Here is a 26486-nt window from a genome sequence, read left to right as displayed (position 1 = left end):
CCAAAGTTGGGTTCGTGAGTAACAATTTTTTCATGGTTGCTTAAGATTAAGAATTTTTAATTTTCCCAAAAGAGAACACAAACTGAAAGTGAAGATGGGCAATGGGGATCGGGTGGATGATGAGGTTGCAGGGAGCCAATACTGAGAACCCTAAATAGAGCCAAACATAAATAACAAATATTAAAATCCCTTTGACTTTCATATATTTTTCTTTACACAACAGTTAGTGAAAGAAAGAAAAAAACAGTGTGCCAATTAAACATGCTCTAAGGATTTTTATTTTTTTTCATATGGAACATGCTGTAAGAATTATGCAATGTTGTATCGATTTACTCTCATTTTTTCATTCATGGTACGATGGAAAACGTTAATCAATTCAACAGATAATTTTGAAAAAATTTAGGAATGACGAGGGACGTCGTTGTAATTTGTTAAAAAAATATTAAATCTCATAACTCAAATGTAAAGATAAACTATTTTTTGTGCAATAAGATTGCACAACATTTTTTACAATTATGGAAAAAAATATATAATTAAGTCTAAATAATATATAAAATATCAAATAGTAACGCTATATTCTCTCCAATCTTTTATACGTAAGAAACACATAATTAATTCATTAGGATTAATAAAAATAAGTTAATTAGTTTTAATTAGTGGTATCAAAAATTTAAATTTTATTTCAAAAATATTCATCATATTAAATAATTTAAACATATAATTTAAAAGGATAGTTTTTTTCTACCCATAAGTTTGACTTATATTATTAATAAGTGAATAAATACATTTACTTGAATAGAAATAAGTGGACATCAACTTTGCAAGGACTTTTCACAAAGGGAGGGGGCAATAAAGTTGCCAGCGTCTAACCCCTAAGTCGTTTTCTCGTTTAGATAATTGTTAGATAGAGAAGGTCCTTTATCAGTTGGACCAAATCACTTGGTTTGATGTATCTCTTATTTCTCATCAATAATACTCAACTTTAATAAATAAAAATAATGATATAAAAAGAGTTTACAAACAATCAATATATATGAAAGTGTCAATTTTCCTTAATATTATGAAAAAGTGGACTTATTTAATTTTTACATAAAGGATGAAAGAAGTATTTTTTTTTAACAATTATTCTTACACATCCTCTTATTATCTTATAATATAAATAAAAATAAATCTTAAACATATAAATTATTTTCAATATGTATCATTTAAAAAAAATAAGCGAACTAACGAGAATATATTATTGATGTTTATCTCAGCATACCTACTTTAATTAGTTAACTTAACTTAGTTAATTGCATTGATTAGATTACAATTAGTTAGTTACAACGGTAAAATAGTGAGTTATTAGAGGTAGTTAGATTGGAAGCTATCTCAGCTTGTTGTATATAAATTTGTATCATCATCTTCATGATTCAATTAAGGAAAATACCAATATTCATCAACTCTTCTCTTTTGCTTCTTCTGCATGCTACCTTTTTTCTTTTATGCCATATGTTATTGATGGCTTTTCTTGAGTTCATCTTGGTAGAAGAGCTCTCTTGCACGACTCACTTTTTTTTTTCTTTCTTGTTTTTGCTTGTTTTGATTTGGTTTCTTCATCTTCTCTTCATGGGTTCGGATCAAGATCAATCCCTAAATGTTCATAGTCCTTATTATCTTTATTCTAGTGAAAGCTTGCTACGGATCTTGTTTCACCAATTTTGGACCCAGTGAATTACAATTCATGGAATAGATCTATGCTCATTGTATTGAGTGTGAAAAAATAAAGTAGAGTTTGTCAATTGATCAATTCAACAACCAACATTGAATCATGTTCTTCACTCAGCTTGGAAAAAATGTAATAATATAATTGTATCGTGTTTGGTGCACTCTGTGTCACCTTCAATTCGACAAAGTATACTATGGATGGATGATGCCCTTGATATTTGGAAAATTTTGAAATCTTGCTATTCACAGGGGAATTTGTTGTGAGTTTCAGAGTTGCAGCAAGATATGGCTTCAATCAACACAAGCTGATATTTCTATCACTGGTTATTTTACAAAATTACACATGATTTGGGATGAACTAGAGAGTTATAGGCCCGATCTTATTTGTACATTTATGCATAAATGCTTTTGTGATGTTCTTACTAAGGTAATGGAAAGAAAAAATGAAAGATCAACTTATGCAAATTTTGAGAGGATTGAAAGAACAATATAATGCTGTTAGGTCCAATATTTTGATGATGGATCCTATGCCTCCCATTGCTAAAGTGTTCTCATATGCGGTTCAACAATAAAGACAATTTGTTAGCACAAATATGCTTGGAAACACGAGTCTGATAAATGATGCTAGTTCAACTTCAGGATCTAACATTTCTTGTAGCTATTGTGGAAGAGATAACCACATTGTGGATAATTGTTTCAAGAAGAATGGATATTCTCCTGACTTCTCAGCTCATAAGGGAGGTAGAGGAGGTCGTGGCTCTTATAGCAGAGGTAAGTTTGGAGAAAAAAAATACTAAAGCTTGTACTCATTGTGGAACAATTGGACACATTATTGAAGATTGTTACAAGTAACATGGTTATCCTTCTGGTCACATATTGTATTAACCATAGGGAACCACAATAAACAATATTATAGCATAAGGAAATAATTCTAAAAATAAACAAATGTAGGAAAGTCAAGTGAATGACACGAAGCTTACATCTCAACAGGATTAAACCTTGTTGAATTTACTTCAACAGCAATCAAACCATGGAGTTTCAGCTCCAAACAACATCTCTCATATCAACAAACTTGGTACAGTCTCATCTAGTGATCATTGCACAATAGGTAATGTTTATCTTTGGTCTATGCCACCAACAAACATGATTAGGTCGCATGGATCTTGATTCAGGTGTCACTGATCATGTAACTTCATCTTTAAAGTTTTATACCACTTACAAAGAGATTAAACCCATTGTGGTTCGGTTTCCCAATGGCCAACAAATTGTGGCAAATTATTCGAGGACATTACAACTCACTGATTCCCTTACTGATATACTCTATTTGTCAAATTTAAGTTTTAACCTAGTCTCTATCTCTAAACTTGTTTCTTCCCTAAACTGCAAAATGAATTTTTATACTGGTAAATGCATGATATAGGAAATAGCCAACCAGAAGATGATTGGTATAGTTGATGCAGAAGATGGCTTATACGAATTGAAGATACCTAGTGTCAGTTCTATGATTGTTGTTTCCAATTTAGCTTTTCATTGTAATAAAATTCATTCCTGCAATAAAGTTCCTATATATTTATGGCACTATAGACTAGGGCATTCCTCTCATGAAAGGTTGCATATCATGAAGCAACATTATCCTATTTTGATTTCTGGTAAAGTTTTTGTATGTGACACATGCCATAAGGCTAAGAAAAAAAAAAGCTTTTCTTATAAGCACTTCACATGCTTTTGCTTTTATATCTTTATTACATGTGGATATTTGGGGTCCTTGCTTAGTTACATCCCTGCATGGTCATACATATTTTTTAACCATTGTACATGATTATTCAAGATTTGTATGGATTTTTCCTATGGTTTCAAAAGTTAAAACACAAACTCAATTAAAAACATTTATTGCCTTTGCCGAAAGACAATTTGTAACCAGTTAAAACTATAAGATCTGATAATGGAGCATAATTTATTATGCACCAATTCTATGTTACTATCAGTATAAGGCATCAAACATATTATTTAGAGACACTTGAATAGAATGGAATTGTAGAAAGGAAACATCAACATTTGTTGAATGTCACTCGAGCTCTTTGATTTCAGTCTCACTTACCACTCTTTTTTATGGTCACATGCTCTTATTCATGATGGCACTCTCATTAACTATTTGCCCACTTTTTTCATTGACAATGTTTCACCATATCAAAAGTTATACATTGTTCCATATGATATTATTTTGCTTCGTGTCTTTGGCTGCCTATGTTACAAAGCATCCTCACATTTAATAGAAAGAAACTTGATCCAAGAGCATTACCATGCGTGTTCCTTGGTTTCAAACCTCATAAAAAAGGCTATGTCTCTTTTAACCTTAAAACTTGAGCTATTGAAATTTCCATAAATGTCATTTTTTATGAAGATTGTTTCCCTTACTTTGATGATATATTTGTCACTGATAATCCCTATTTTCTTTCACACCCTCCTTTAATCATTTAAGATGACAATCCATCTTTGTCACCTACCAATCCTTTTTCTAATCTTTTTGAGTCATATTCACATGTTCCTTCTCCATATTCCTCTCCTAATATTTCTCCACCTAAGCAAGCTTTTCCTAACACACCAAATAATGCATCCACTGGTGATGCATCATCTTCTGTTGAGCAACAACCTCAACTTCACAGATCTGATCGCCCAAGGTTCAAACCAAATATGCATCAATTGTGACCTCTCATCAATCAAGTATTTGTTATCCTTTATCCTTAGTCTTATCATATGATAGATTATCCCCTTCATACCATACTTTTGTTATGTCCATATCATCTCAAACCGAACCAAAATCCTACACTTAAGCATATAAACATAACCATTGGAATCAAGCAACGAATGAAGAAATTAATGCTTTGGAGAGAAACAACACATGGTCTCTTACATGTTTATGTCCCCACAAAACTGTTATAGGTTGTAGGTGGATCTATAAGATCAAACACCATGTTGATGGTAGTATTGAAACATATAAGGCATGCCTTGTTGCCAAAGGTAATACCCAAGTTGAGGGTCAAGATTATTTTGATACCTTCTTTCCAGCTGCAAAAATAACTACTGCCAAATTGCTTTAGCACTTGCTGCCATCAACAATTGGCAACTTTAATAACTTGATGTCAATAATGCATTTCTACATGGTGTTCTTAATGAGGAAGTTTACATGATTCTTCCTCCAAGCATGAAATCCTATAAACCTGACCTAATGTGTAGACTTCGGAGATCCCTTTATGGTCTCAAACATGCAAATGGGTAGTGGTATGCTAAATTATCTATTTTTTTCCTCTCACATGGATATCAACAATTTATTTCTGATTACCCAATGTTTACCAATCACGTAGGGGCATCCTTTGCCATTTTACTGGTTTATGTCAATGACATTGTTTTATTTGGTAATGATATTTTTGAAATATCTCATATCACCAAATTGTTGGACACTATTTTCACATTAAGGATCTTGGGGGTTTTAAATTCTTCCTTGGATTTGAAGTTGCTTGTAGCAAATATGGTATCAACATCTGTCAAAAAAAATACACTATGGATATTCTCGATGATGTTGGCATGATAGGTTCAAAACTTATTTCTACACCAATTGGCTATTGCACAAGGTTGCATCAAACCTCTGGTACTTCTTTACTTGACTCAGAAGTTTCTTCATTTCGCAAACTCATTGAGAAATTGATCTATCTCACCAATACTTGACCAGATATTACATTTGTAGTGCAACACCTTGGTCAATTTGTGTTTAGTCCAACATTTGCTCGCCAACAAGCAGCTTCTAGGATACTACGATATCTTAAAGCTTTTAGTGGTTCAGATTGGGCTATCTGTATTGATACTCGCAAATCCATCACTAGTTTTTTCAGTTTATTTTGGTTCCTATCTGATTTCATGGAAATCAAAGAAGCAAGCAATTGTGCCTCAAAGCTCTTCTGAAGCTAAATATAGAGCTCTTGCTAGTGCCACTTGTGAATTACAATGACTTACCTTTTTACTTCAAGATTTTCATGTTGGATTCAGACAACTTGTTTTTGTTGTTTTGTGAGAATTATTTCCCTCTTCATATTGCAGCAAATCCTGTCTTCCATGAAAGAACCAAACACATAAAAATTGATTGCCACATTATCTGGGAACGATTGCTAGCTAGTCTCATCAAATTACTTCCAAGTTCGTCTGCAAATCAATTAGTTGACATCTACACCAAAACACTGCCTCCTAGCGCATTTAAGTTTCTCCACTCCAAACTATGAATGACTAATATTCATTTCTCAATTTGAGGGGGATTTTAGCATACCTATTGTTAATTATGTTGTTAGTTGCATTAGTTGGACTACAGCTGGTTAGTTACTTACAACGGTAAAATAATGAGTTGTTACAGGTAGTTAGATTGAAAGATATCTCAACTTATTGTATATAAACTTGTATCATCATCTTCGTGATTCAATTAAGGAGAATACCAATATTTATCATTTCTTCTTTTTTAGTTTTTCAACTTGCTACCTTTTCTCTTCTCATCATTCATGGTTTCTCTTGAGTTCATAAGTTTATAAATATTAAACAGTAAACAAAATTTTAATTATGTTTTTTCATTTTTATTTTTGTGATATTCTTTTTTAAATCATGCATATAAGAATGATTAACCAATATTGTCAAATCCCATTTAAAAACTATTAAACCATTGATGTCATGTTGGCCGGCATATCCCACATTAGTAATGTCATTTTAGTAAAAAGTGTTACATCATTAGTGTTCGTGATAGTATTATGTCTAAACTATACCCGCCACAATATAATTTTTGTATCTTTTGTCGAACAAAGCAATCAGACAAAATAAATAAAAAATAGAGGGGTATAATATTCAATATTCTAATAATTGAGTATTCATATGTTTCATTAGAAGATATTTTAATGAAATTTGAAAAACCGGATGAATTATATTTTTAAATTTTGTTTTTGTTGAGAAGGTATAGTAAAAAGACTAAAAGTGAAAAAAATTACATAAACTAAAAATCTTAAAAAATTAAAAACACAAAAAAAGAAAAAAAAATTATAGACTAAAAGAAAAAAGTGGTATATACAGGGGCATGGAAAAGTTAAGCCTTAAATATAATATACAAGTTTAATTGAAATTAAAAATCACATACTTTTTATTTTTTTTCTAACTCAAAATTCGACATTAATTTTTAGTTATTTTATGGTGATGATTATGTGATATTATCCCTGACGTGATACTAATAACATGATATGTTGATGTTACACATTTGGACTATTTTTTCATGTGACGGTTGCCGAAATCAACATAACATCATCAATACAATATTTTTAGCGGAGTTTGCAGTAAAAAAAAAAAAGTTTAACAAGATTTGAGAACAAAGACTAAAAATAAAAAGTTTTGAGATTTTCAAAAACGAAAAAAAAATCATATAGCAAAATCTTAATTATTTCATGAATAAACAAAAAGGGTGGGAGGCTGATGATGACGTCATGCTTATAGTCCCTGGTAGTGGATTTGAGCCATGTGTAAGCCTTAGTGCACATCACTTTCGGATAAGAACGACCCGACCCGGATTAAGAAAACCACGTGCCGTTAACTTTTTTTTTTTTTTTTGAAAAAAAGTTATACACTCACGAACCCATTTCCGTTTTCAATCTCGCTTCTGAGTTCTGCACTTGATCCTTAGCCCTGGATCTTTACGCTTTTCGGTATCTTCTAGAAAGCTCAAGTTACTCACTTCGATGTTGTTCAGTTTCAGTTAGTGATACTTCTAATTTCAAACCGTTGTAATCCCTTGGAAATTTTTTTCACTCTCTTAGCATCTAGGGTTTACTCTATCATTTTTTGCGTTTCAAGATTTTCTGAATTTCTTTTACCAATTTTGTTCGCGTTTTAAGGTCAATATTCATGCATCTTATTAGTGCATGGAGAATCCCTGTGAGGTGCTCGGTTCCAAAGGGTTAATTAGAAGGCATGAATTTGTGAGGATCATAATCCAGTGTCTATATTCATTAGGGTACAGTAGCTCTGCATCGTGTTTGGAATCGGAATCTGGTATTTCGTACAAGTCCAATGAGGTTAAGTTGCTTGAATCACTTATTTTGAACGGGAGTTGGGACGAAAGCATTGATTATCTCAATTCCATAAAGGATGAGTTGGGTGAAACCAGGGAATCTGCCCTGTTTCTTGTGTTCAGACAGTGTGTTATGGAGTATTTGAATTGCGGCGAGTATGCCTTAGCTTTAGGGGTGTTAAGGAAACAAGTTTCTGCCTTGGATGCGGGCAAGTGCAAAGTTCACAGCTTCGCTAAGTGCTTGCTTTCGTTTAAGGATAGGGAGTTAGGTGCAGTTGATGGTGGCGATGTTGTTGTGCATGATTTGCGAAAGAAGTTATTAGCAGATTTGGAGAAGTTGTTTCCTCCTCCGATTTCGGTGCCTGAAGGAAGGCTGGAGCATTTGGTAGAAAATACTGTTATGTCTTGGGTTGATTCGTGTATGTATCATAGTTCGTCGAGTCCAATTTCACTTTATGAGGATCATCATTGCAGCAGGGATCAGATTCCTACTACAACGACTCAGGTGAGTTGGCAGGGTATTGAGTTTCATGTTTAGATCCATTTGCAAGTCATATCCAATTGTTAATCAGAGACTGTTGTAATATTTATGGCCGCTAGAAACTATATTAGCAAGTCATGAGACTGGTAACAGTTTTTTGATATATCAAAGATTGGAATGATATGAGATTGTTTTCCTGATCATTTGATCCCTAATTTAAGACTAGAGATTGACTATGGGGACAGCTTCTGTGTGGCAAAAAGAAGATGGATCATATTTGGAATCATGGACATAAATTCCAAATTAATCTTTTTCTAACATGTGATATTATATGCTTTAGATATTAATATTAAATAACATTTTTCTCTTTCCATCACTGCAGATATTGACTGGACATAAAAATGAAGTTTGGTTTGTTCAATTTTCTAATAATGGAGAGTACCTGGCCTCTTCATCCAATGATTGCACCGCCATCATATGGAAGGTATTATGCTGTTGTCATTATTTTAGCTTTAGATGATTTATCCTATATTAATGGCTTTTTTTCTTAAATGTCAATTTGTGTTTAAGCTCCCAATATGTATGAGAAAAAAGTTTTATAGCTATTACTATTCTATTTGAGATCTCTGACCAATATACATTTCCTATCCTATCCGATAAATTACTAAATTTTTTATTCCTGTGTTCTGTATCCTAAATTCCAGACACCCATTTTAAGATCAGAGTAATACCTATACAATATCTGTATTCTGACACTGGTGTCCTATCTGATATCCATGGATATATGGATGGATACTTAAAATATCTACCCAAATTACCATCGAGAGAACCTATTGAGTTTAGACTGATGGGTTTATCTTTTGAGGTAAGGTTCCATGCTAGTTTTGGTCTTACTAGTTACTAGATAGAAAGATAGAAATGGTCAATGCTTCTAGGTCACTTGCTAAGCCACTTCAATAGCCAACCCACAGAAATCCTATCTCGTAATTGCCTGATTGGATACCTTCCAAATGGAGTTTGGAACACTTGCTGAGGCTGGAATTCCTTATAAAAAAATATTTTGCTGTCAAGGAAACAAAGTTTGGAGCATAATACTAACAGTCTCTAAATCTACTGTTATAAATCTGTTGTCTTTCTCTTTAGCTGTCAAAGTGATATTATGATATTCCGTTTGTTGGAGATCAAGTAAAGTACTCAATGGGGGCAGATGGTAATTTTATGATGCTGATAAAGACTGAAAATAAGCTTGTAAATTGTGATATGAAAGAGAAGTTTCTTCATTCTATTTTTTCAGTTATGAGGCAGAGGAAGTATTAGTTAACATGTTAAATTATGCAAGTGGGGTCATTCTGCCCTCTAAATTTTCCTTTTTCCACTTCATTCAAGACATTTTCACTACAGTTTTTTTTTTTATCGGCATTTTCACTACAGTTGACCCATGGATCATAAAAGTAGGATGTAAAGCACGCTATGTTCATTCTCTTGGCCCTGAATAATTAAGGCATACCCTCATGGTTATACAGAATCTAGGTTTATCTCACTAAAAGGAATGTAGATTGCCTAGCAATGACAGGTTCATTGACAGTAGAGCTGTGTAGTTTCTTGTTAAAATATTAACATTTATGCTAATCAATCACTGATTATCAAGCTAGAAGTTATTTTTTTGTCAACTGTGATTACTCTGTCTGTAAATCTATCAATAACTATTGGAAAATGTGAGTGGCTCCACAGCTCATAAAAAAAATAATTCAACACAACTCTCACCCTTTCAAACATTTCTAATGTTCTGAAATACTTCTGTCAGGTGCTGGAGGATGGGAAATTGACATTGAAGCACACACTTTATGGTCACCAACATGCTGTATCTTTTGTAGCATGGAGTCCTGATGACACCAAGTTGCTTACATGTGGGAACACAGAAGTTTTGAAGCTGTGGGATGTTGAAACAGGTACATGCAAGCACACATTTGGGAATCAAGGCTTTGTTGTCAGCTCTTGTGCCTGGTTTCCCAACTCAAAACAGTTCGTGTGTGGCAGTTCTGACCCTGAAAAGGGCGTTTGCATGTGGGATTGTGATGGAAATGTGATAAAATCATGGAGAGGAATGAGGATGCCCAAGGTCGTAGATCTTGCTGTTACTCCAGATGGTGAGTATCTTATCAGCATATTCATGGATAAAGAAATTCGGATTCTGCACATGGGAACCTATGCTGAGCGAGTCATTTCAGAGGAGCACCCAATCACATCCCTTTCAGTTTCAGGAGATAGCAAGTTCTTCATTGTCAATCTAAACAGCCAGGAGATTCATATGTGGGATGTGGCTGGGAAATGGGATAAGCCATTGAGGTTTATGGGCCACAAGCAACACAAATATGTGATAAGGTCATGCTTTGGTGGATTGAATAACACGTTTATCGCCAGTGGTAGTGAGAATTCACAGGTACTCCCCTTTTCTTGGTGTTCATATATAGACATTCCCTATAACCTACTCACCTGTTTTACAAGGCATTCTTATTGTTAGTAAACATCTTACTACTAATACAGGTATACATTTGGAACTGCCGGAACTCCAGGCCTGTAGAGGTTCTATCTGGGCACTCCATGACTGTGAACTGTGTGAGTTGGAACCCCAAAATACCACAAATGTTGGCATCTGCAAGTGATGATTATACCATTCGTATATGGGGACCCAGCTTACAAAAAAAAGAAGGCCAACTTGAGTAGATTAGACACGTTGCATATTAAAATTTCAAGCTTAGTGTATAGCTTATACACGTTTTAGTATATTCTTTTTCCCCCCGCACAAAGTCTGTTCAGGTCACAGCTTGAGTTTGTAAAGTCTTAGTTTACCCATGCAAGAATTTTGGAATTTTGGGCTACATTTCACATCTGTACACTGTACATCTCCTTTCCTTCGTTTATTACTCCCTTAATTTGTCACATTTCGTGCAGAATCTAATACGTTGAAGTCAGGATTTACTCTTTCATCACTGTGATTTGAAAATGGTAGCAGTATATTCCTTTTCTTCCCCAAGAATATGTTTACTAGTCAGTTGGATAGATCTATGGGCAGCATGTGCTGTAGGTCCCCTGTTGGCAGAGACAGGCATAATAATCATCACATCTGCACTCAGCACTTTGCGGCTTCCTAACCGGGTGCGTGCACGATAATACTTATACTTTAGGAAGTAATTTTTTTTTAAGATGATAAAATAATAAATATTTTTTAAAATAAATTCAATAAAACTCGTTCTGAATTTATAGGCAATTTAGTGCATGTTTGTGGGTAGTTTCTTTTCAGTTCGAACATGATGGGGTCGAGACCTAGGATGCACCAAAACGGGCACCAGGACGGAGGACGGAGGACGGAAAACGGTAAATATAAAAATCTCAAGATAGGCTAGGAAATGACAATTTTTTTTAATATTTTTTATCATTTAAAAAAAACTGAAAAATTAAAAAAAAAACATGAAAAATAAGTAACAACAATAGCATATTATAAACTTAAAGATAATCCAATGGTCTACCAAAATAAAGCATTAAGGTGCAAAGTGCAAAATTAACATTAAAAAGTATTACAAACAAGTTAGTTTAATGTCTAAAACAACAAATAAAATAAAACATCAAGCATTGTCAACATTATTGGTGATTAACTCGTTCTCCAATTTTGGTTCATCGAGTGACAGTTCTGCAAACTCTAAAAATCTCACATCCTCCATTGAATCAAATGCATCATCACTAGCATCCCACATTTTGGTCTCCTCATCCTCTTGATCGGAATTTCTTGATAAGAGACAAAGGTTGTTGTGAATGTAAACCAAATCTTCGACATGATTTGGATTCAACCTATTCCTCTCAAGTGAGTAAATGAAAAAGTAAGTACTCCAATTTCGCTCACAACAAGAGAAAGAAGTTGATTGTCCAAATAACTTGAAAGCCAAAGATTGAAGGAAAGGAGTCTTGGCATCAAAGTTAGCCCGCCAATTTCTAGGATCCAAAGAGTATCTCTTTGAAAGAGAAGTTGGATCTTCAAATGGACCCATCATAAGTAAGAATTGAGCATACTCATCATAGACTTTATCAAAATCATCACTATTAGGAAATAGTCTCCAAAAACACTTCATTCTTTCATAAGAAATTTTGGTATCTCTATGGGGAGCAACTCTAAAGTGATCCTCATGAAGTCATCCATCATTATAATACCTTCATTAAGTATCAAACAAAAATAAGCATTACACATTTATCAAAAGGAATTGTTTTTATCAACATAGAAAACTGACTTTAAATAATATATACCTTGGATTCAACGAGTGGGCTAGACAATGAAGAGGAGTATCGCTCTTTGTCCAACGAGCTATTAAGACTTGATATATCGCATCATAAAATGGATAATTCTTCAAGTGAGAGAGTTTTTGTTTCTTGTAAATATAAAGTTTCACCTTCTCAATCATGGAATCCCATATCTCATACACCAAGTGAAGGCATAGCCTATCAATGTCAAAAACCCGAATCATGTCATAGATTGGTCTTGTGAAATTAATGATGTTGTCTATCTTATCCTACCAATCATCATTCACAATCTTCTATTTCACAAAGTTTGGCTTCCCCGTGTCATCCTCTCTATAAGAACTCCATTCTTGACTAATGACCATTGCTTGAAGACCTCTCTTGATTAGCTTAAACCTCTTTAGCATCACGACAATGGAGGTAAATGAGTATCTACAACTAAAAGCAATCTAAGAGGAGTAAATCGATTGAAGATTGCCAATCTCATGTTATAGTTCATGATGAAATTCTTGATTTGTATGGCATCTCCATGAATGTCAGTGATCCAATTACACAATTCAAATGTTTTCTCATTGCACTCCATATTCTGAGCAGCACAAATGTTTTTCAAAGCAAGGTTAAGAGTGTGGACAACACATGGTGTCCAATAATGTGAGGATACATGCTCTTAATTATCTTTCCCGCCCCCTTACAATTAGTTGTATTGTCAGTTAGAATTTGCACCACATTTTGATGACCCACCTCATTAATCACTTCCTTCATCAAATTGACAATGAAAATTTTATCTTTCACTTGTCCAAAATAATCCATAGCTTTAAGAAACATTGGACCTTTTCCATAAGTTGCCATGAAATTAATGAGAGGCTTTCAAGTAGGATCACTCCGACCATCAGTCATAATTGTAACTCCTTTATCTTTCCAAGTTGCTTTGATTGGTTGTAACAACAACTCAACATTGGTTTTTTCTTAATGAAGTAATGTGATGTGCAATTTATTGTAACCAGGAGGAATATAACTTTACAAGGTATTGTTAGCAGCAAAAGAATAAGACATCAAATAATGTGGATTTTGTTAGTCGTTATTCACGACTAAGTTTTGTATTAAATATTTGCACAAAAATAACGCTTTACCTCCAATTTATGGTTCTTTTTGTAAGAATTGTACATATTTTCATGTTTAGTTTGATTTTATATAGTAGATACTCCCATTTTGTGAATTAATGTTGAAACCACTTCAATTTCAGGTTAAAAGAAGAGAAGGTTCAAGTAGTTGATGTCTCGCTAAGAGAGACATATGTGCTTAGCGAGTGACATCCGCTAAGCAAAGCATGCAGCTCGCTTAGCATGTTGGAAAACCCTAGAATAGGATCAGTCAGAGATGTGCTCGCCCAGCATGCCGCAAACTTGTCTAGCGAGTAGATTGTCTCTTCTCGCGCTCAGCGCGCCCAGCTCGCTAAGCCGAATTTCACTTACTCTCGCTTAGCGAGCTAATCTCGCTAAGCGAGCCTTCAGAAGCTGAAATGTCCAAGTAACCTTTAAAACACGAACGTTGGCGGAAACAGGGGAGAGTAAAAAAATAGAGCCAAGAGAGAAGCTGAAGCAACAGAAGTCAAGTCACCAAGAGAGTTTATGTTAGAGGAGTGAGATTAGAGTTCTAGAGGTTGAAGGAGACATCCTCAATCCTTCTTAGCCATTTTCTTCCACTTAAACTCTGTTCTTCCTTGTATTGGACGTTCATTTCTTGTAATGGAAGGCTAAACCTCTTGGTTGGGAAGTTCTGTTGAACCCTTGATGTAACATTATTTCACTATCTATTTAATGTTGTTTTTCTGTGTTCATTGCTTCTAATTATGCTTATTTTTACATGCTTGTGGCTTGACCATCCATTTGTATGTATAGTCAGGATTTTTAGCATTGGAAAGTGCTTTAAAGCCTTAGAACTTGGTAGAGTAAGCTAGAAAGATGTATGTTTAGGAATGAAGTGCAGCGATTTAGTCCATGTTATGCTGTAGACTTAATGCAACTCTTTTTGGCTGAGTTTGTTGAGGGATCAATGACAAGGTTTAAAGAGAGTTGGGCCCATTCACTAGAGGGATCTTGGTTTGTGTAATTTCTCAGCATAAAAATACTAGGATAACATTAAATAGAGAAAAATACATAATAACATCAAGGAAAATTCAGTAGAACGACTTGATACTTTTTACTTGACTGTTTTTTACTTCTCAAACTTTAGATATTTAGTTTGTATTTAAATAGATTTTAGAAAAAAAACCCAACTTGATATTTACTTGCTTTAAGTTTATACAAATGTTTGCTCATTGAATGTACAATTATGAGTGAAACAAATTTTCTGTGGATACGATACTCGATCTTACCATTTTATTATACTACTTGTGTGAATCGATACACTTACCGACCTAGCAGCATAGTGAAACAAATTTTTTGCAAGATTAAATGGCAAACCACCTGTCAAATGCTCTCAAAATGGATAGAAAATCAGATTTTCGTTTTTTAAAGGAGGAATCAAGTACCGATTGAGATTGAGATTGACATGGTAAAGGAACATCTTTAGCTCTCGACTCCTTCTTTTTCCTTTCAAACTCTTCTTCCGCCCTCATCATTTCAATCTATCTTGTCAGGCTATTTTTTTACAAATAGCAATTCCTAATTTTTCTGGCCGTCGAACGAGGACTCAAGGAGACAGAGTAAAAGAGAGAAGTAAAGAATCCCTAATTTTTCTGTTGATTTCCTTCTTTCCTCTTTTATATATTTTTTTATTTAATTTTAGACGTTGGAGACATGTGCGTAGGCCCCCACCGTCCCCAATACGTTCCCGCAAAATACCACCATCATCCCCGTCTTGGCCAGCCGTATCCAATAAATTGACGTCGTCCTCGTCCCCGTGCAATACCGAAAATGGGGGACACCACCTAGCAGGTGTCCCCGTGCTTCATAGGTCGAGACTTGCAAGCTTTAGTTGGGTGAGTGTTTTAGTTGCCTAATCATGATGGACTTCTACGGTTTTGTAACTAGTGGTAGGTGATCATTTGTAAATATTTTAACGCTCAAGTAGGATATAAGTAAAATTATACTGGTTTATGTGATTCAATTAGTAATTTACTGGTTTCTTGTTCTACTTTTTCTTAAGTTAAAACCTCTTTTTTTACTCTTGCTAGTCTGCATGAGTGCATCATGTTCCGCATTGTGCGTAAGGAATTCTTTCACCATCAAATTCATTGTTCTAATCCAATAGTTATGATTTGATGCACTTCATTTTATGCTAGCACACCAGATTATAGGACTGCAACTCCTCGGATCGTGTAACCCGTTGAGGTGGCGGAGCCAAGAGCTTGTAACACTAACAATCTCAAACAAAACATAGCTTCCTCCCTCAACGGTGTTGAAAGGGTCGAGTATGATCCCAATCGTTACGACATCCACCACCACCAATGTTGTGTCGCTACTGGAGCTGCATCGTCTAGGCTCTTCCACTTGATCATGAAGATTTGGAGCCATCACGTGATATCCCGGTGAGCTATGAGCCAAAATTTGGTGGTGCTAGGAGTACTAGAGCTCGGGGAAGCCATGGAGGAACAACATTGTTCTTCAATCAAAATCTGAATCAGTTTCTTGGTTTGAGTTATTGAAAAATAAAAAATGATCATTATTTTAGAAAGATCATTTGACTTACTTTAAAAGAACTAAATTGAGTATTTTAAAGATAAAAAATCAAGTTCAATATAATTGAAAATATAAAAGACTAAAAATCTATTTTAGTCTTATTTATTCAGTTTTTTTACATTATGTATGAAATACTTATACTTATGCCAAGGGATATTAACTATATTGTTTAAGATATTTTAAATGACTTCAAAACTAAATTTTGAATATTGCTTTACATGTTTGATATCATAAATGTTTTTATTTATTTATTTACTTTTATTCTCTTAATTAGCACTATTGTACCTAAGTTTAATATTTATTTTATAATTTTCAAGTACAGTGATGGTCAAATATGGAACATACTAGTATTTTAATCATTGTATTATATAAAATAAATATTTAGTTTATATAACTATTAAATATTAAAATTTAATTTAAAATTAAATATATTAAAAATGTTAAATAAAAACTACAAGGGAGCATTTGTTTCACATATCAATCTTTAACGTGGGAATAAGTATTGTTAAAAATTATGTTTGATTAACTACTAAAATTTTCTGGAATTATTCTTTATTTTCCAATGAATTATTAAAATATGTGTTTGGATGAGTTATTTTTTCAAGAAATATAACCCTGTTTTCTTACCATGTGTTTGATGATTATGATAATCATAATAGGAGTAAGAATTGCCTATTAAAAAAGAGCATTGGAGGGAAAGAAAAAAAAAATCATAAAATGTAGGAATGAAATTGACAATAAGTCAAATTGCAAGAACATTAATTGGACATGAACAAAACTTCCAGGATTGGAAAAATTTAAACACATCATGAAGAAACAATGAGAGAGTAGAGTAATGAGGTAGTCATTAGTAAGAGATTATATATGAATTTTTATTCATAAAGAGGTATTCTGCTCCATGTCTCATGGGAATAGTTTTTTTCCCATCTCCTCTGTTGGGTTATTTAGTAAAACATAGAATTATGTCTTTATGAGGAATAATATACACCAAAGAATAATTTTTTCTGATTTTATATTCTCGGAAATAACTAAATAACTTGTGAAACAAATGTTCCCTAAGCGATTAAGAAAAATACTTAAAGACACTCTTTTTTAAAGGAAAATTTTCTAAAAATATATTGGTTAAAGAATGACACTAATATTTTTGTTCAATATAGCTCTTTTAATTTACTATCTATATAGAGAGAAGATTATTTAGGTAGCTACTGACTTTATTATTAATTTTTTGAATAGATAACTACTAGTAACTAATCAGTAATTCCCATAGGCATCTCATTTTCCAACCAAAACAAACTAATATTAAATTATTTATAGTATTATTCAATGTTCATCTTTCATTCCTTTGATAATATATATATATATATATATATATATATATATATATATATATATTTTTTTTTTTTTTTTTTTTTTTTCATTTTCTTTCTTTTCCCTTGCTCTCACGCGTCTCCATTTAGGTCCTAAACCTAGGTTAGTTTTCACAAATGCCCAGGCCTCTCCAATCAAACGGCGTACGCGGAAAGATCAGATCGCAATTCGCATAAAAGGAGACACAAAACAACACCCATTAAATTACACTTTCCTCCCCAAAAACTCTCCGAAATTATACTGGGTACCCCAAATCATGCGAGAATTCCTTTTAGCGTCGTCTCGCTAGGTCTGTCTTCGAAATCAAAGACGGAGGCTCTGAAATAATAAAAACCACGCACGCATCGAAAGAAAGAGAGAGAAGAAGAAGAAGAAGAAAAGAGGGGTCTTCGAAGAAACCATGAGTATCCTCTCTCTCTAAACTCTCTCAGATTCGATCCTCTCTTCTCTTCTTTCAATTCCGCTTCCCTCGCACTAAATGACAGGGTTTCCTGGCCCTCGCCGCGATCACGCTTCTTCTTCCTCCTCCTCGCACAATTCCAACAGCAGGTCGCGCGATTTGTTTCGCTTTCTTTTTTTCGTTTTCTTTTCGGAACGAAAATTGATTTTAATAATCCTTTTGCCTTTTGTCAATCTTGGTTTCAATTTATCGTTTCGCGAGACGGACGGGAATTTTGGATTGTTTGTTGTGTGATTTCGGGGCGATTTTCAATTTCGCCTAATTCTGTTTTTGTTTGTTTCTTCTATTGTGGTTTATATGTTTGGATCGCTTTTTGATTAGGATAGTGGAATGATAATAATGTTGTTGTCTTTTGAAGGAGCTGAAATTGAGCTTGATGCATGTGTTTACTGTTTCCGAGGGTCGATTTTTCCGGGATGCATGATTTTTAGGTTGAATCCTGTTTTGTTGTGAAAGTGATGTTTGATGTCGATTAACATCAATTTGCGGTTGCTGGATTGAAAATTGACAATATTTTTGTCATGAGGTTTGTTTGAGGCGTGTGAAGTTAGCTAGGCGCTGAGATGAGATCATGGTATTGGGAGATTATAATACATTTATGTTGCCTAGTCAATATGGGGGAATGTTGATTGGGTTTGTTGATCATGGATACTTGGCAGTGTGGTACTTGCTGGAAAATTTGTGCATGATTTGGATGGATGGTCATGGAGCATGGGAGTTTGTTGTCAAAATTTTGTAGTTTCTGACCTTGAATGTCATACATCTTAACACTATGTTTGAGTTTGACATTGTAATTGGTCATGCTACTATAATAAGCTAAGAATCCATAAGTTTGTCAATACTTGAATCATCTTCAAATTTGTTTTCACCGAGGCAGAAATACACTCTTCCCCTTTTCAAGTTGAATTTGAAGTTGCACGTTTTTTTCTGTAGAATATCTCTCTTATCTAATGTGTTGAATTTGGCCAGTGGTAGCAACGTATTTAATTTGCTTGCAAGGAGGGAGATCTCACCCCGAACAAGATATGTGGCAAAATGGCATTGGGGAGAACCCGGTGAAGCTTCAAAATCAAAGTCTATTCCTTATTCTCGTCCTAAAAAAGAAGTTGTGAGAGATGCAAGACGTGGTCTCCTCTCATGGTACTTACACTAATTTAGTCCATAAGTTATATTGAGGAAAAAGCATGCCTTTGAGAATTTGAAATTTTGTTTTCTTCAAGAAGAGTCAATTTTGGGGACTAATGTCTCTGACAATGATTTTCAGGGTTGAGGCTGAGTCATTGCGGCATTTGTCTGCTAAGTATTGTCCTTTGGTGCCTCCTCCAAGGTCTACTATTGCAGCAGCATTTAGCCCAGATGGGAAAGTTCTTGCCTCCACACAGTAAGTTTTAACTAGTTGATCTCCTCTTTACTAATTTGAATCTATGAACTTTTGTGATTGAATCTTGTTATGTGTTATGTGCAGTGGTGACCACACAGTAAAGATAATTGATTGTGAAACTGGAAGTTGCTTAAAGGTGTTAGTTGGTCATAGGAGAACGCCTTGGGTGGTAAGTTTGAACCTTTTTTGAATGAAGTTTGATGAGATGTGCTATGAAGTTTGAACTCTGAAGAAGTAGCAATTTTATGAAATTGAGTTATTAAAATTATCATCCTTATCCAATTAAGGGATATCCTTCCATTCAATTTATGTAGTTATTTATTTATTAGGAAAATGTTTTTACAACCAAAGTGTTCAGATGAACCACCAGCTTGTTTAGTTCCTTTCCTTTCATGCTGATGCTCAGGGAGTTTGCTTCCTTGTGGCGGATAGTTTCCTTCTTTCTTCTGTTTTTTCTCATCTGTAACAAAAAAAAGTGGACAACTTTTGTTGTCCCCTTTTGGTTTTAGGCGAGAGTTTCTGAGACAAGTGTTTACGAAAAAGATAAAAAGTATGTTAGAAATAAAGACAATTATATATGTTGTCGCATATGGTGTCAATTATTTTATGTTCAAATAGTGAAACTATATTTAATATTTACTTTATGAACCATTATCCCACACACCCTGTTTTGAACAATGGATAGGACAGAATTTTTTTGCATGATTCCTAGTCCCCTTCCTTGTGTCTCAATTAGAACATGCCAACTATATTAAAAATAACAGTTCATCCCCCCACATCTAAACATCAGTTAACAATGTTTTCCGTTTATTCCCTTTTACAATTTGCCACATTGGACTCTGCCTCTCCTGAATCCATGACCTTTGCTTGAAGCTTATGTCATCTGTTGCCACATGCAGTGGGTTGAAAATTTCATTAACTGGTTTCAGGGATGTGATAATTTGTATAATAAATTATGTGTATCTTATTTTCCAGTTAGCAAATTTTAATTAGAGAAAAAGTATAGGGGGCAGGAGATTTCAGTCCAATTTGTATGGCAATATATGGTGGAAGTGTTATTTCCAATAGATTAGGCCTTTTTGTCTAAAATTGTAGTTTGTGTAATCCAATGTGCACAATCCTATGCACTAATGGTACACTCCCAAAATTTTAACTATGTGCTAACGGTACAGGTTAGGTTCCATCCATTGCACCCACATATACTTGCTAGTGGGAGCTTGGATCAAGAAGTTCGTTTATGGGATGCTAACACATCAGAGTGCATAATATCTCATCATTTCTGTATGTTTACTTACTGTGAATCTCTCCTTTTCTTTTCTAAATTACTCTTGTTAAGTTGTAACTGTTACTATATATGTTTTTGTTCCTTTTCATGTGTATATTGGTTTCTCTTCTCTCTGATGAATTCATTGGGTGTTTCTTCTCACAGATCGTCCCATTGCATCTATTGCTTTTCATGCCAAAGGTGAAATAATTGCTGTTGCATCTGGCCACAAGGTAGTATTTTTTCCAAGAACATCCCATATTTTTTAAATCTTTGATGAATTGTTCTGTATTTTGGTGGCATTTTTGGGGGGCTGTGTTCACGCTGTTGTAAAATACTATCTCAGTTGTACATATGGCACCACAACAAGAAAGGTGAAGCATCCTCTCCAATATTTGTGTTGAAGACAAAGCGCTCCCTTCGTGCTGTGCATTTTCACCCTCATGCCGCACCATATCTTTTAACTGCAGAGGTGAATCAACTATTATGCTTTTGGAATGCTATTCTGAATGTTAGTTTTTAGATTTTCCCTTTGGTTAACATACTTACATTGATGTGTAGGTCAATGATCTTGATTCTTCAGATTCCTCAATGACAGAGGCTACATCTCTTGGTTATTTACAATATCCTCCGCCTGCTGTTTTTGTCACAAATATTCATCCTACAGAACATATTAATTTGTCCAGCGAACTACCTTATGTGTCATTACCTTTCTATGTAATGCCTGCATATAATGTTGATGAGTCAAGAGCAGAACTACAGCATGCTAGTCATGATGTTGTCTCAGGTAGCATGCAAATTGAGTCTTCTGCCATGGTACAGTTGCAAGCAGACCCAAGTGCAGCAGAGCATTATGAGACTACAGTGTCTCCCATGGATACATTCTCTGAGATGCCCTCTAGCTCTCAAACTGGTGCAGAATATCCTGCTCATACTGCTTTCTCTAATGGAATGGGAATTGGCCTCAGTAATCTCACAATGGATGGTATGGAGACCGATGAAACCAGACCTGCTGAAGGAAACCAACATGGGAACTTGACTAATACCTATTCTCTTAATGGCATGCTACATGGACTGTCTAGGCAAACTGCAAACCGTGGGGTTCCCTCAGAGTTTGGTCAATTTCATCAGTTTTTTCCTTCAAGAGATCCAAGTGGATGGGAGATTCCTTTTCTCCATGGATGGATAATGGGTCAAAGCCAAGTTGGTGTTCCTTCAATGCTTCCTCACATGGGTGCTAGTCGTGACAATCTATCCCAACAGATTGGTTCTTCTTCTTACATAATGGCATCTAATCATTCCACTTCTAATGTTGATGCAGCGATGCCATCTTCAGCAATACCTGGCAGCATCAGCATACCGGGTTCTTCAATGAGATCAGGTTTACGGAATCACTTTTCACAATCCCGTGTACCTGTATCTGAATCTGGCAATCTTGCTGCTTCTATTAATACCCCACATGATGGATTTGATATGCAAACCATCGTAAGTCGAATTCAGTCAGAACTTGCCACATCAGTGGCTGCAACAGCTGCAGAGTTGCCTTGCACTGTGAAGTTAAGAGTGTGGTCACATGACATAAAAAATCCCTGTGCCCCACTTAATGCTGATAGATGTCGTCTAACCGTACCGCATGCTGTCCTCTGCAGGTACCTTCTGATGTTATGTTATCCACCCCAGCATTTGGTTCAATTAGTGTTCTCCGTTAGTGTAATTGTCTTAAGAAAAGATATTTTGTATTCATCATGTCAGTTGATTGCTTTTTTTCATTTTTCCCTGTGAATGATTATGAACTTGTTATTTATTGATATAAATGGCATTATACTTATTTTTCAATCACAATTGTGTTCATTTGGCATTATTACATTACAGGCATTATGCTTTTTTGGATTGAAGTCAGATTATATACTTAATCGGTTAGCTGACTCAATGGAATTTGCCCTTTGCAGTGAAATGGGTGCTCATTTTTCACCATGCGGTAGATTTTTAGCTGCCTGTGTTGCATGTATGCTTCCCCATATAGAAGCAGATCCAGGATTACAAACTCCAGTACACCAAGATCCTGGTGTTGCAACATCACCAACCCGGCATCCAATTTCAGCACACCAAGTAATGTATGAGCTGCGCATATATTCCCTCGAGGAGGCAACGTAAGGATTATTTACCTATTGCTGCCAATCATTGATTTTTTCACACACTTAGGTCAGTCCATTAAATTTCAAAATGAAAATTTTCATGTATTTTTGTTGAACAGATTTGGTTCGGTGCTTGCTTCACGAGCAATTAGAGCAGCTCATTGTCTGACTTCAATTCAGGTCAGTTAATTAATTACTTTATCATTATGCTAGTCTGTGCGTCCCTCTCCTTCTCTCTTTCTCTCCCACACATTTTGGTCCCTGAAAGTGGCAACTTGTATTGCTATGGTCTCTGAAAGTTCATCTATTCAAATTAGTCCACATTGATGAATGATTTTTTATTTTTATAAATAATGACTTTGTAGGGAAAACTTGATACTTTTTGGGTAGCAATTTGTTTAGACATGCACTTTCAGCAACCAAAGTAACTCATGTTTCAACTTTTAGGGGCTAAGTTTTATTAAATTGGTCAAATATAATTTGAAATGGCCTTTTCTTAGAGGACTGAATTTGTGCAACTGCTGTTTGATATGCAGTTCTCACCTACATCTGAGCACATACTACTTGCGTATGGTCGGCGCCATGGTTCTCTTCTTAAAAGTATTGTCATTGATGGAGAAACAACATTACCTATATATACAGTGTTAGAGGTAAAATGCTCTCTCTAAAAAAAAATTCTGATGTGAATTGCTCTTATATCTAACCACCCTTTGTATTCTGTATAATCTTTTAGTATGAGGTAAGTATGATTCTGGATCATGAAATTTATACTTCAACCGGTTGTCTTGACAATTGATCAACTACTTCTGCTTAATCTATGGGCCGGCACAAATTGTTGTCATTCATATCATCTATGCCCTTTTTGTAGTTCTAATGGTTTTAGTCTGAATTTAATGTCTTTGAATTTGCTTTGTCTTTTAGGTATACAGAGTGTCAGATATGGAACTTGTTAGGGTGCTTCCTAGTGCAGAAGATGAGGTCAATGTGGCATGCTTTCATCCTTTTGCCGGAGGAGGACTAGTTTATGGAACAAAGGTATGGTGTTGCTGGGCAGACCAATGGGGTATGGTTTAGCACTTTAGCTTTACATTATTTAAATTATTTAATTGATAATCTTTTGCATGTGATTTTAGGAAGGAAAGCTTAGGGTCCTCCAGTATGACGGTGCTCATGCAGTGAATGGCGCTGGACCAAGTTACTTTCCTGAGGAGACCATCGTTGGAGTCAGTCAGTGAGCAAGGTTATTCATTGATTCTTTGAGGATTTATAATGTTAATTTGACAACTAGATAAGTAATAGGTGGTTTTGATTTTCGTCTAGATAAATGCTTGATGAGTGAAACAATCAATGTCAGATGAGGATTAGGGGTAGGCTATGCTGATGATGCAATCTACTAAACTCATGGTACTGATGCAATGATCTTGGCAAAAACAACATTTTTTTTTGGTTGGGTGAAACAACCATGACTGTTGAACTTTTGTTTTAAGGATGAATCAGAAGAACTGAAGTCAAAACTGTTTTTAAATTACATTTTCCAAAGGTAGTAATCAAATTTTGAATCTCTCTCCCTTCTGCTCTTGGATCAGTAGCGTATCATTTTTCTGAAATCATGCTTTTTATGAAGTGTTGGATGTAAAAAGGAGGGGATGGGGGTCTCTTTGAAAGTCCTGTGTGAATTTGGTTGGAGTATGTCAGAAGGTTTCCGAAGAAGAGATGAACGGAAATTTGTTTGATTGTTTCAACTTTCAAGAGATTGTGACTTTGTTGTAGTATTCGTTTGTTGGAAGATATCACATCCCCTTGTCTAACTCATTTCTGATGAGTGAATTTAAGGAACATACTAGCTTTTGTTTTTACCATGACAATTCCTTTACGTTAATGTGCATTTGGATCACAATAGTTGACATTTAGTTTATTTATCCTTACAAAGTTACCTGCCCAATTGTAGGTTTAGACAAATGATTGGACATGTAATTCAAAGATCTGCTTCACATCACTGTACAACTCATCTGGTAAGCCTTCTACGCCAACCCCAACCCCATCCCTTTCCTTTGGTTGCACTTGTAGTAATGTGGAATATATAAAACCCATGCAAGAGAATCTTTTCTATACAAGCAGTAGATACGAAATATTTATTGTTTCAGGATAATTATAGAGAGAGGTGGACCTCTCAAGCAGTTGAGCTTTCTCACCATAAGATGTACTACTATATTGAGAGTAGAGATTCTCTCAACTTGATTTTTTAATGAACAACACAACCAGTGAAGTTATTGAAAAACCAATTCAACCATTTAAAGCTCAACTCTTGGGAGGTACATACTGTGATAGAAAAATTATCCTTCTTTTCACGCGCATGAGGTTTTAAATGTATCTTATGTTATTCCCATGCAGCTGTCTCTGCTGATGATCTGCACAAACGCAACACCATATTATCCAATGCTGAGCCCATGCAACCGATGGTGGTGGAACTTCACTCGCATTAGCAAAAATGTATATTTTTGTATTATCCATGTATGAATATGTACTAACATTTTCCTTTGTTAACATGTTTTCTTATTTTCCCCTCCAACCCCTCCCCCTCCCCCTCCAACCCATAAGTGGGCTTCTCTTTCTTACATGTGTAGCTTTTAGTAGTTAAAGAATTTTTTTTTTCTTAGTCCCTGGGAAATTTTCAAACTACACGACATGGCATTAATCACAGCATTCGGACGGCAAGCATTTCATATTCCCAATTTATGTAGGTCCCATCCATCGAGTGTGGATGCCAGATAATATTTAAGGCGCGTTTATATAAATAACGAAGTTAAACATTTGTTAATAAGCTCAATAAGTTTTTTCATGGAACTTATTGAACCTTGTCAAAATAAATTAGAAACAAAAAGGTTGTAGGTTATTTTTATAAATACTATTCTAAATAAGGAAACCTTTTTTTTTGTTTATTTGTATTTTAAAAGTTTGAGGAAAAATGGTCATTCTTAATAAGTTTCCTGACTTGAAATTTAATCAGCAGAACAGAGGAAGGTAAATCCTATATATGATCATTTGAGATGCATCAATTTTCAAATTAAGAGCACTGCTAGACAGTGCGTACGAGGTTTCAATGAATGTACGCCTGACACGTGAATGTTTTTCTCTCTCGACAGCATTTTCCCCTCATATATAGGATATTACTTAATGTTTTCTTCATAAATTATTAAGTAGATTTGTCGAAAGATGTATGATTATTCTTTAGTACTACTTAACAAATAAAAATAAGTGTAAGAATTAGTATAAAAAAAACGTTGTGGGAAAATTTAAAAATATTATTTGAATAAATCATATATTTAATTCCTTAAATATTACCCTCTCTTAAGTAGTCCCTAAAATAATAAAATTATATAAGTAATTTCTAAAGTATGAGAAATCATGTTATATAGTTTTTGAAGTATTGAAAACTTCTTCAAATTAGTTACTCAATGTTACTTAAATGTTTTAACCTGGAGACTAAATTGATGAATATTCAATACTTTAGGAACTACTAATATAATTTTATTTAGTTTAAGAATTATTTAAGAGAGAAAGTGATACTTCAAAGACCAGATTAATGCTTTACAGTACTTTGTTAAACAAGTTAAAACAAAACGGATACGAAATGT

At 34.5% G+C, this 26486-nt stretch overlaps 2 protein-coding genes across 4 annotated transcripts; both read left to right on the top strand.

Moving 5' to 3' along the window:
• Window positions 1–7325: 7325 nt before the first annotated feature.
• On the top strand, window positions 7326–11216 carry LOC100818922 (WD repeat-containing protein WDS homolog). The gene is made up of 5 exons (XM_014772017.3): window positions 7326–7430; window positions 7620–8300; window positions 8659–8760; window positions 10081–10716; window positions 10821–11216. Exons 2-5 carry the CDS (start codon window positions 7647–7649, stop codon window positions 10998–11000), a joined length of 1572 nt encoding a protein of 523 aa, XP_014627503.1. The 5' UTR covers window positions 7326–7430; window positions 7620–7646; the 3' UTR covers window positions 11001–11216.
• Window positions 11217–17849: 6633 nt separating this feature from the next.
• On the top strand, window positions 17850–25407 carry LOC100817857 (uncharacterized). 3 transcript variants are annotated; one of them, XR_005889930.1, is made up of 16 exons: window positions 17851–18160; window positions 19041–19211; window positions 19336–19452; window positions 19537–19621; window positions 20625–20733; window positions 20882–20949; window positions 21063–21188; window positions 21278–22365; window positions 22666–22866; window positions 22971–23031; window positions 23388–23501; window positions 23773–23886; window positions 23985–24091; window positions 24172–24255; window positions 24800–24863; window positions 25243–25407. XR_005889930.1 is itself a non-coding variant. In XM_041012604.1 (13 exons), the coding sequence occupies exons 1-13, from the start codon at window positions 18090–18092 to the stop codon at window positions 24084–24086; spliced, it is 2427 nt and encodes an 808-aa protein (XP_040868538.1). In that variant the 5' UTR covers window positions 17850–18089; the 3' UTR covers window positions 24087–24092. The 3 variants fall into 3 exon arrangements, 1 of the variants encoding a protein (XP_040868538.1); XR_005889929.1 differs by lacking the exon at window positions 24172–24255 and having other exon boundaries at window positions 17853–18160; XM_041012604.1 differs by lacking the exons at window positions 24172–24255; window positions 24800–24863; window positions 25243–25407 and having other exon boundaries at window positions 17850–18160; window positions 23985–24092.
• The last annotated feature ends 1079 nt before the right edge of the window (window positions 25408–26486 follow it).

Source organism: Glycine max, chromosome 19 (genome assembly GCF_000004515.6).
Source record: "Glycine max cultivar Williams 82 chromosome 19, Glycine_max_v4.0, whole genome shotgun sequence".
Taxonomy (NCBI): Eukaryota; Viridiplantae; Streptophyta; class Magnoliopsida; order Fabales; family Fabaceae; genus Glycine; species Glycine max.
Note: the sequence above shows the minus strand (reverse complement) of the source record. Positions and strands in the feature narration are given on the sequence as shown.

Bases quoted from the DNA above. Each gene is read 5' to 3' on its own strand.
- LOC100817857 (XM_041012604.1), top strand. From the start codon at position 18,090: ATGACAGGGTTTCCTGGCCCTCGCCGCGATCACGCTTCTTCTTCCTCC. The intron at 19,453-19,536 runs GTAAGTTTTAAC...TGTTATGTGCAG, and splicing joins AAAGTTCTTGCCTCCACACA to TGGTGACCACACAGTAAAGA. The intron at 19,622-20,624 runs GTAAGTTTGAAC...CTAACGGTACAG, and splicing joins ATAGGAGAACGCCTTGGGTG to GTTAGGTTCCATCCATTGCA.
- LOC100818922 (XM_014772017.3), top strand. From the start codon at position 7,647: ATGGAGAATCCCTGTGAGGTGCTCGGTTCCAAAGGGTTAATTAGAAGG. The intron at 8,761-10,080 runs GTATTATGCTGT...TACTTCTGTCAG, and splicing joins GCACCGCCATCATATGGAAG to GTGCTGGAGGATGGGAAATT. The intron at 10,717-10,820 runs GTACTCCCCTTT...CTACTAATACAG, and splicing joins GTGGTAGTGAGAATTCACAG to GTATACATTTGGAACTGCCG.